The sequence below is a fragment of the Rhea americana genome, unplaced genomic scaffold, assembly GCF_003343005.1.
Source record: "Rhea americana isolate MKP2758 unplaced genomic scaffold, rheAme1 scaffold_14, whole genome shotgun sequence".
Taxonomy (NCBI): Eukaryota; Metazoa; Chordata; class Aves; order Rheiformes; family Rheidae; genus Rhea; species Rhea americana.
In genome coordinates this window covers 6,029,701-6,040,362 of record NW_028185483.1, presented here as the reverse complement: position 1 = coordinate 6,040,362, position 10,662 = coordinate 6,029,701, and the positions used below count along the sequence as shown (strand labels likewise).

Sequence of the window (10,662 nt, the reverse complement as noted above, 5' to 3'; positions counted from 1 at the left end):
CTCTATTAAGACATGATTGAGTCTGTCTACTCTAGGGGCATTTCCATTGGAGTAATGGTATGCAACTTTGTCAACCATATTGCATGTAGTAGCCGTACAGGTGAACTACCTTTTGTAATGCGACTAGTCTTTATCAGTATGCCAGCAGAAGTCAGTAAAGCAGGCTTGATTAGTGCAGCTTGTCTTCTCTGTGTATTGTTCTAGCTATTAGAATCATAGGCACTCTTAAAAATGTATGTATAAGGATTATTTAATAGAATTTTAGCACTAATCTAATATCATGTCAGCTACTTTGATCTTTGTTATCATCATTAGGCATTAACTGATCAGAAATCTTTAAAGGAAGAAATTAAAAATTTATTAACTCTCTTCTTTTGAAACAGGTAATCCATATTATTTTTACAGTGCTTCATTTCCTGACTAGGAATGATCGATACTTGGCTCCAAGTTCTTTTACTTTTTCAGCAAAACAGGCTTCTTTGAAGTTGTCATGGGTTTTTAAAAACATACATGAGGTAAGCTGAAAAAGGAAAAATAATGATCTTTTTCAGTCATAACAGTGGCTAGTGACTTGGCTTGCTTGTAACCTGTTCAGTTTTGTTTTACCTGTTCTTTTCCTCAAAGAAATCAGAATGAAAGACTGTTTTTATCTGTGTAACATTCAAAGCATATCTGCCTATAAAATATCTATTTCCATTTATTCAACTTTTGCTTTCTGAGTCTTAAAACATGCAGTAGTAGGAAATTCTGTTCGTGTGTAAGAAACAATCAAATCATTGAATTTGATTTCTTTTACTTCATATAATCTTTAGTTTAAAAGTTGTACTTTGTTTCAAAGTTGTTTGCACTTCAGTTTCTTATGGCAACTGAATTTATTTTCAACTGACACTATTATTTTTCCAATCCACTTTATTCTACCTTATTCCTTATGCTGAAATAATCTATAGACTAATGAGCACTCTGAGCTATTTGCTGCTCTATTTTTCTGCTCTAATCCTTACACTTTGTTTTTTTTTTTCCTAATATGTTAATAATTTGTGGGTATTTTTGATTTTGTTTGTTAATTTTCAGGTTTTATAAGAAAACAATTATCATTCTTTTTCCTCCTTTCTGTGTAAAGAAAAAAAAAAAGATTGTGAATTTTGTCTGATATTTTCTGTCATGAAACTATTGAGAATGTCAAATATAATTTTTACCTGGGTGTGTTGGTGGAAAATGTGTGTTATGAAATTGTATGAATTGGAAAATGAATTTTATGAATTCATGAAACTACAGAATTGGAGAATATGTAGCTGCTGAGTCTTTAGYGTAAGATGAACTTTATGTCCTAAATTTCTCAGGCATTGATATTTAAATTAGGTGAAAATCAAACCTAGAAGCTCAAAATTTCTGGCTCTTAACTACAGAGAAGAATTCAGTCAATCATCATGTTTTGTGTGATTTAGTTTGTATATTCTTCTTCTGAGTTCTCCAGCTGTATACAATATCAGTTAGTAGAAAWTGTATGAAACTGAATTTCCTGTTTTAAAGAAAAAAAAATCAAGAAAACAACGTTTTTAGATTCTGTACAAACATTATAAGCCAGATGATGGACCTAAGCTTTTTTTGATTTTTCAAGTGTATATTTTAATATATTCTTACTACTTCTATTTCTCTTAGTTTACAAAAAAGTGCAGTATTCTTTGAATCTTGCTTTATTTATTCATCACTCTTTCACCACTGTTACAACTATGACTATAAAGTTTCTCTTCCTAGAGATCTGATGCCACTTCATGCTCTTCTTTGCTTAGCAACAACTAAAAGAAACTGTTTATCCTCTGTTAGGAGCAAGAACAGTAGTTTTGGAGGATAATGGTTAGTAAGTTGCAGGGGAAAAGCTGCAGGGGAAAAGCRTTTCTTATGGCTGAATCATTCCTGTTAGAAGAAATAAAGAAAAAATGGGATCAGAGATGGGGAATGGTGTTCCTCTTAGCCTATCCARTTGTAAACGCTCTTTTTAATGTTTGTTCCCAGGCTGAAGAAGCTGCCAGAAAAAATAACTGCTGCTTTGGAACAGTTGACACATGGTTACTACATAGGCTGACTAAAGGTGAACGTTAGAGTTGCTCTTAATTGTGAATAAAACATACTGGAATCTAAACAGTCATGTTTATTACATATGATTGTTATTTCCTGAAATTCAAATACATTTTGACTGTTTTGATTTTTTTTCTTATAATCGATGAATGTTGTGGGAAGTTTACTATATAAAAATGTTTCCAAATTAATTATTCTTTGGGCCTGTCTGGATGGATAGTCAAGAAGGGAAAGAATTACTCGGTATGATTACCTTTAAACATTCAAGATTTAAAGGAGAAGATGGGAACTAATTAGCCTTCATTAAAGAAAGGTTCTTTGAATGAAGAAGAATGAAGAGTTGTTTATAATCGGTTACTCAGGAGGGAGATTTTTTTTAAATCATTAGGTCCTTCTTGTCACAGATACCCTGATGGGAAAAGCTGCAAGTGTCTGAAATCAGYTGCATCTGCAGTACGTGAACAGTGGATATTTGTGATGCTGTAGACTCCTATCACAAATATGAAAGAATTACAGGGTCATGTCCCAGAATAAGTAACTGTGTGAGGGCTAATGCCTGAGCAATTGTTTAGATTATAATAGACATTGATGCAATGAGTGTGTCTCTCTTCTGGGCAGCTTCATAGGAGCAAAATAAGGTAACTGTACATGCACATTTAAGGAGAGGGATGGCATCATTGTGACTTTATGCCTGTAGAAATTGAGTTTATATTTAGAAAAAAAGACTATTTCAAATAACTATTAAATATTTAGGCATGTAAAATCTTACTTTTTTTTTTTTTTTGTAGGTTCTGTATATGCTACAGATTACTCAAATGCCAGTTCTACAGGTGTTTTTGAACCATTTACGGTATGTGTTGTTCAGTGTTGTTGCTATTTAGTGTACTTTTGAGAGAATCACTGATGTTTTTACTTTTTTCATATTGTTTCAGAAATGTTGGAACCCCACTTTATCTAGGTTACTTTCCATACCAATGTCTGTTTATCCTCCAGTGAAAGACACAAGGTAACTATGAAAACATGTTCAAAAGAATATGATAGTAAATTCAGTGGCTTTAGAAAAACACTTACATAATCTGCACCAACAAAGTAACATATAAATACACCAAAATAAAATAAGTGATGATGTGCAGCTGTGTCTGTTTGATACTACATCCAAAACTTCATTTTTACTCAGTCTTTCTTACAGTTTTAATTTTTTAAAAAGTAAATTAATAKCAGATATGTAAATTAATATGATGCAGACTCAGTCCTTACATCTTTAGGGTTTTGGTTTCAGACAAGAGTCAGTTTAATGTTGTGATGGTTCTCCGTAACATTTGTTTCAAGCTTCAACTTTGGATCGTCTGACTCTGAAATATTTGGGGTACCTATTCCAATACTGGCATTGGTGAGTGAAAAAATTTCTTATTTAAATCCATGTTTCTATACCTATATTCTTTTTATCTAGCTCTGATTTAATAACTGCTTGTTTAGTAAGTAGTCTCTGTTTTTTCTTTGTGACTTAACTACAGTAGAATTGGTGTTGAGCTTTGCTCCAAAAATTCAGTTTACAGCTTGGGGAAAGGAGTAGAGAAAACAGCAGAGAATCAAAAGAGATCTTTAAAGTTCATAAAAGTAAGATGACCATGTGATAAAACACTGAACATAGTACTTAATAGAGCTGTGTTCTACTAAAGCTCTGACACTATCTTACTCTGGCTTTAAAGCAGACCTTCTAGGAATGGTTTTGCRGTGGGATCTGTTCTGGCTTGACTTCAGTAGGACTCTGCACAAGTTTAAGAGTATTGGCTAATAGATCCCCTTGTACTTTGTTCCTTTGTTTTTCTTCCTTAAGATATATTGAGAATCACAGAATCATAGAATCGGTAAGGTTGGAAGGGACCTCTGGAGATCATCTAGTCCAACTTCGCTGCTCAGCAGGGTCACCTAGAGCATGTTAGACAGGGYTGCATCCAGGCAGGCCTTGAAGATCTCCAGAGAAGGAGATTCCACAACCTCTCTGGGCAACYTGTTCCAGTGCTCCATCACTCTGACAGTGAAGAAATTCCCCCTCACATTCAGGCGGAACTKCCTGTGCTTCAATTTCTGCCCATTGCCTCTTGTCCTGTCACACGGGACAACTGAAAAGAGTTTGTCCCCCTCCCCTTGACACCCTCCCTTCAGGTACTTGTACACATTGATAAGATCCCCCCCTCAGTCTTCTCTTCCCCAGGCTAGAGAGGCCCAGCTCTCGCAGCCATTCCTCAGAGGGCTGGAGCACCTGCCYTGATCATCTTCGTAGCCCTACACTGGACTCTCYCCAGYAGCTCCATGTCTCTCTTGTACTGGGGAGCCCAGAACTGGAGGCAGTACTTGAGATGAGGCCTCCCCAGGGCTGAGTAGAGGGGCAGGATCACCTCCCTCGACCTGCTGGCAACACTCTTCCCAATGCAGCCCAAGAGACCATTGGCCTTCTTGGCCACAAGGGCACATTGCTGGCTCATGGTCAACTTCTCACCCACCAGCGCTCCCAGGTCCTTCTCTGCAGAGCTGCTCTCCACAAGGTCAGCCTCCAGCTTGTACTGGTGCCTAGGGTTATTTCTCCCTAGGTGCAGGACTCTGCACTCGCCCTTGTTGAACCTCAGGAGGTTCCTCTCCGCCCAGCTCTCCAGCCTGTCCAGGTCTCTCTGAATGGCAGCACAGCCCTCAKGTGTGTCAGCCACTCCTCCCAGCTTGGTGTCATCAACAAACTTGCTGAGGAGGCACTCCATCCCCTCATCCAGGTCGTTGATGAAAAAGTTGAACAGGATGGGACCCAATACTGAGCCCTGGGAGACTCTGCTAGCCACAGGCCTGGACTCCATGCCACYGATGACGACCCTCTGAGCTCCGCCTTTCAGCCAGTTCTCAATCCACCTCTCTGTCCACTCGTCTAACCCACACTTCCTGAGCTTATCTAGGAGGATGTTATGGGAGACAGTGTCAAAAGCCTTGCTGAAGTCAAGGTACACCACATCCACTGCTCTCCCCTCATCTACCCAGCCAGAGAATAATAATTTCTTGTCTCAATAGTTATGATTTGGATGAGGAAAGCATATTTTTATGGTATGGTAGCTTGTAGGAAAATCTGTTCAAACTAAGCTAAATGGAAAAAATGTCATCTACCATATCTAATCTGAATTCCTCTTGCTATTTTAGAAGAATTTTTAAATCGAGTTACTTGTAAATTTCACTGTTTCACTAAGAAGCAGGCAGCAGCAAATACATTCAACAGTCACTATCTTTTTGGAGAAATGAGCATGGAATAGATTAGTGCAAGAGTAGGAAAAGGGAAATTGAGATCTCAAAACTTCAACTTTATATTTGAAGGAAGAGGAGTTCAAGTCAAGTAACTATCTTCTGCTCCCTGAGATTGCAAAATCCCCATTTATCCTTCTTGTCAAATGCCAAAACATCAAACGTTTCTTTTTATTTCCATAACAAATTTTTCACTGTTGCAAGTAATATTACTAAAATTAATACTGAATCTAAACCTCGTGTAATTCAATTCTAGTGATTAATGTGACTGTTAGAAGGCCTACACATAGARTCTAAGAAGTTGGATAGAAGTCCTTTCTTAATGCTCAATTCATTTCTGAATGGTTATTTTATTCAGAACTCTGAAAGAATTAACATTGATATTTTAAAGTACAGCACATTTGTAAGTTTGTTAACATGGTAGTATTTTTGTTTGTATGGTAGGTAGCTGACCAGCAGGCAGCCATGTTTGGAGAATGCTGCTTTCACCCTGGGGATGTTAAACTGACTATGGGAACAGGTGCTTTTTGGAATGTCAATACTGGGGGAAATCTCTTTTCATCACGGAGAGGTAAGCTGGTGAAATTTGGGGTTTAGAATATTTTATGTGACTTTACAGCTCTTAATGATGAAATTACAAAAAGGGATAAAATACAGTTACGCTTTTCCTTATGTCTTTAGCTGTAGAAAGACAACTTGAAAACATTCTCAGAACAGAAGACTGTGGAAATTTTTAATTAGAAGTGTAAACTTTGGTTATCCTGAAATACACTTCTCAAGAAGAGAATTTGAAGAGAATTTGAATAGCATCACTAATAATTGTCGGCTCTGTGCATCCTTCCTTKTTTTTTGTTTTTCTTTATTTTTCCCCATTTCTTGATAGCAATATTATGCAGTACAGGAATGGAGAAAATGGGGATTTGTCCTCTGTCTTCTCACATCAAAATATTCCAGTGGATGGCTGTAAGTTCTGCTTCTTGAGTCCTTATGTTTGGAGTACCTGTGGTGAGATTTGCAGGACAAGCAATTATTTTTCCTCTAAAATGCTAGAAGAGGGCTCCCCACTGTTTTTCTAGTGTGTTAAAATTTTGTAGTTTTGAACATTTGTGGTCTGTCAAGCTTGTTCATTTGTTGTGGGTGGCTGTTTATCAAGACAGCAGCGGCTGATACTGAATTACATTTGCCTGCACACTCTGTCTCACTGTCTGTCATATTTTTAAATAGCTATTGATTTCTAGAAACCTACGGTTTAAAATGGAGTRGAGACTGGTACTCAGGAGACTTTTACCAGCTAGAGTCAGAAGGGACTGGCAAATAGTTGAGATTTAACAAAACTGAATAGCATTGACTTTTATTTTGTTATGAATTCAAGTGCTTTTTAGACTAATTAATGATACTATTTTGATGATGATTCTGCTTACGAATTTATGTAGGCTATAGAAATGTAATAGAAAAACATATGGTAAGGTTTTTCAATTTTGTTCTGTCTCGAGAAAACCTTTGGCTATTGTGATGCTAGGAGTTGAAATCACTTAAGGCAATAATATGAAACTTTTACGGGTTTAGGCTATACTATTTGTGTTAAAATTATTTCCGCCCTGTTTTCTAGTTGTCACGTGGCTTTGGAAAAAGATTAGTAGAACAACATAGGCACTTACTTTTTCAGTGCCCTAAGCATATAATGTAATCTGTGTTCTATCTTTAAAGTTGAAATATGTATTTAAGACTGCAAGATGAATCCCTACAGAATCCTTTTGCAAGCTTTTCATTAGCAACTGTTCTAATTTCTGAACTGTGTGTAATTGGTAGGTGTAATAGTTTTTTTTTTTTTTTTTTTTTTTTTTTTTTTAAAAAATTTTTTTTTTTTTTTTTTTTTTTTTTTTTTAAGAAAAAGTTCTTGTAATGTTTTTTCACGATTCAGTGATGGCAACATGAGGTATAGATTTAAAATCTACCTCTCTAGCAGTCTAATAGCTTTTATTAACTGTGGTCATTCCAAGTGCCTTCTCTGCTTATGTAACTGACGTGTTACCATATTGATCACTTCCACAGCAGAGATTAGATACTGCACTGCTAGAGAGCTCAGTGTGAGCATCTTCAGGAAGGCCAACTRATAGACTTGTCTGTCCCTGATTAGCTGTTATACTTCATCACTCTTGGCTCAATGGATTCTTGGGTCTTGCTTCTTCAACAGAAAATAAAGATTTTAAGGAGACCTGTACCAATGGTCAGGAGGGATGTGTATCACTTTTTTTCTAATCAAGAGGCAAACTTAAATAATCAGCACCGCTGATTATTTTTTCTGGTAAGCAGCGAACTGACTTCAGCACTAACCAAGCTTCTGAAAGTGGACTAGTACTACTGTGCCACTTGTTCAGAGATAGGCAAGCAAACTAAAGATAAGACACATACATCAGTAAATTCTCTTTGAGGAAGTTCCTGAAGTGCTCTAATACATGTCTCTTGTGAYCTGGGAGTATAGGGATTTGGGTTTTGGCCCTAATCCCCCTTTAGGAGAGAGAGAAACCCTTAAGTCCCAAACTTTTAAGTCTCCAACACTTAAGTTTTCTTCTCCGTTGCTTCTATACCACATAGAAATAAAGCAAGGAATGGATGTGGATGATACTAGTCAAATTCTGTTTTCTTCCCTGATTTCCTGAATGAAACAATCAAGCCATGATCAACAAGTTGAGAGCTTTAAGATGTAATAAGGTGGGAACAGTTACATCTGTAGGACTCAGATTGTTTTACTGTGCTTCTACAGCTTTACAAAAACACAAAAAATTAGTGATGATGGAAATACGACACAGTAACAATGCCTTGGGTACTAAGCAAGGAGTAGAGAGAATCCCTAGATCTTTGTGGTGCTTTTCTGGTCGTGTAGTTACTGGGACTCAATTAGCTTTGTTGCATTACTTGTGATCTGAGTCTGGTGCGGGGTCAGTTAATGTCTGGATGCTCTTTCTACTCCAACTTGGCTTGAAAGACAGTTGTGGTACTTGTGCCTTGTGAAGGTTTTATTGCAATGACCATCTRAAAAAACTATTTGTAGAGCTGCGGGCCTGGGAAAATGTCTACTGGTCAACTAGATACTAAGTGCATTACTTCAKTGTTAGGTAGTTGTTCTCTGTCATACCTAACCATACAGTTAACATACTGTGAAAGGGTTATTTGACAAAGGTATTCTTTTCAGTTTGGCAGGTGCCTGAGGATTTTGAAACTATGCCCCTTGCAAAGTTAAGTGCAGATACTCTGCAGGGGCTTCTGTTCTGTGTTCTTACTAACAGGTCAAACAAGTTGTTTGTGTTGACATTGACTGTTGAAGTAATAAGTCTCAGATTGTTTGTTTATTTTTAAGATTTCAATACCTCCTGGGGGGAGGGGAGGACTAAATTATTGGGTTTTCCTCATTATTGATTTTTTTATTTCTAAATAATGATTTTCCAGCAGACAGCTCTGTGAAAGCTGCTGTAGTATAGTTTCAAATAAACTAACAATTTTGCCTCTATATTTCTRTTTTCCTTAGAGGAAGGAGGGAAAAATACTGTCCTTTTCCAAAAATGTTCCATTTTTCCTGAACTATTGCAAAGCCTAAACTATTTATTGGAAATCATAAAGTCCTGCAGATCCCTTCCTGTAAACCACGGAGGTGCTAATATTTTGTGACAAGCTTTGTCTGCAGCTACCAGATTTTTTTTTTTTTTAATGAGTTCAGGGTTTTGTTTGTAATGTTTTTGATATTAGGCAAATATGTAGATAAAATGCTGTAGTTAATGGCAGTAATGATGGCGGCACGGTGATGGATAAATCGTGAAACTTGTCATTTTCTTTTTTTGCTTTCTATATGAGRAAGCACTGTATTTTCAGAAAGGAATTTAGAAAGTATATTGCTATTTCATCCTCTCCTATGAATAGGATCTATGTTATAAGTTTATATTATTTTTTTCTTTGTCTATATGTCAGTTTCGGTGTCTGTGTGAACAGACACTGTTCCTTGAGGCCTAACCCTCAAGTTTTATGTTTCAGGGAAGAAAATTCAGACTTGGAAACCTTTGGGGAAAACTAGATAGATTTACAAAAGATAGGATAACATTGATTTTTTAATATATATTTGATTTCGTATTTAATTTGTTAAAAAAGTTAACATTTGAAAATTTWCGTGCGAGTAGCTTTAAGCTCTTTAGCTTAAAGACCTTTCTTTGTAATTGGATAGTGATTTTTAAGTCAACTTTGGCATAGTAAATTAATGTTCAAGTCTTTTTCACTTCTGTCATTTAAATTTTAACAAGAAGTTTAACCTATACCGGTGACTTTTTAACTTGGATTTTGTGAAGGAAGTGAACAAAAACTACATTTTTATTTGTTAGGGGATGTTGGGGATGTTTGCATATCTTTTTCTGGAAGCATTTAACTTAAGTGTTTTGTTTTGTCTCATGGAAAATAATTAAGGCTTGTATCCGCTGATTGGTTGGAAGATTGGGGAAGAAGTTGTTTATTTGACTGAAGGCTCTATATCAAGCATTGGCACTGCCATAAAATGGGCACAGGAAATCAGTAAGTAGTTTTCTAAATTTTATAGCAGGATCTTATTTTTAAGAAACTGCTTTATAGGGTTGTAGTCATGGTATTAGACTTGGTCTTAGTGTCTGCGATTGAAGAAACTAGACTACATGTTGTGGACACTGGCAAATCCACAATCTCATTAGTAGGTTCAGTGCTGAGAGCATTTATTGCAGGTGTTACTGTAAATTTTCTTTATTTGAAAATGCTTAATGAGGTAGAATTGACTTCTGTTCTCCTAAAATGCCTTAGATTTGTTTGTATATAGTTAATGTCTTGGCTTTACATAGTTATCTCTTTTTCATACTCTAAATCTCTCACCTCCTCCTACATATGTAGGTTTTTATTTTCCTAAAATATTTCACTCTGCTTGCATTATCCTGAACGTGACAAACTTGAATAGAAATTGTGTAAAGGAGACTTGCATAAGGGAGGTTTATCTGAAGATACTAGTTATGCTATTTTATGCTATTTGGACTTGAATTTTTACTTGAGAAAGCATGGAAACTGAAATCCAAGTAGCATGACTGTAAATGCTCTATTGCACAAGCATTTATCTTAAGACTTTGCTTGTTACAGTTAATCTTCTGTTGAGTGAGGTTTAGGTTAAAACTGGTTACAACAGACTGCTTTTGAGAGAACAATAGCTACACATTTCAAGAATTATCAGATGTTATTTTTATGAACATAGTTTAAGGAGCTTTGCTATTAGGAGTAACCTTGTGGTATGCATTGCTTTGCATGGAA

General features: G+C 36.2%; 1 protein-coding gene across 2 annotated transcripts in view; it reads left to right on the top strand.

Annotated features, from left to right (window-relative positions):
- GK5 (glycerol kinase 5) overlaps positions 1 to 10,662 on the top strand; it is a 27,054-nt gene that overhangs the window by 4,180 nt on the left and 12,212 nt on the right. For both annotated transcript variants that reach the window (XM_085298635.1, XM_085298634.1), the window contains exons 5-11: positions 384 to 515; positions 2,014 to 2,089; positions 2,865 to 2,926; positions 3,009 to 3,082; positions 3,406 to 3,466; positions 5,800 to 5,926; positions 9,805 to 9,909. In XM_085298635.1, coding sequence (XP_085154761.1) covers positions 384 to 515; positions 2,014 to 2,089; positions 2,865 to 2,926; positions 3,009 to 3,082; positions 3,406 to 3,466; positions 5,800 to 5,926; positions 9,805 to 9,909 — 637 coding nt within the window. The remainder of the gene's footprint in view (positions 1 to 383; positions 516 to 2,013; positions 2,090 to 2,864; positions 2,927 to 3,008; positions 3,083 to 3,405; positions 3,467 to 5,799; positions 5,927 to 9,804; positions 9,910 to 10,662) is intronic.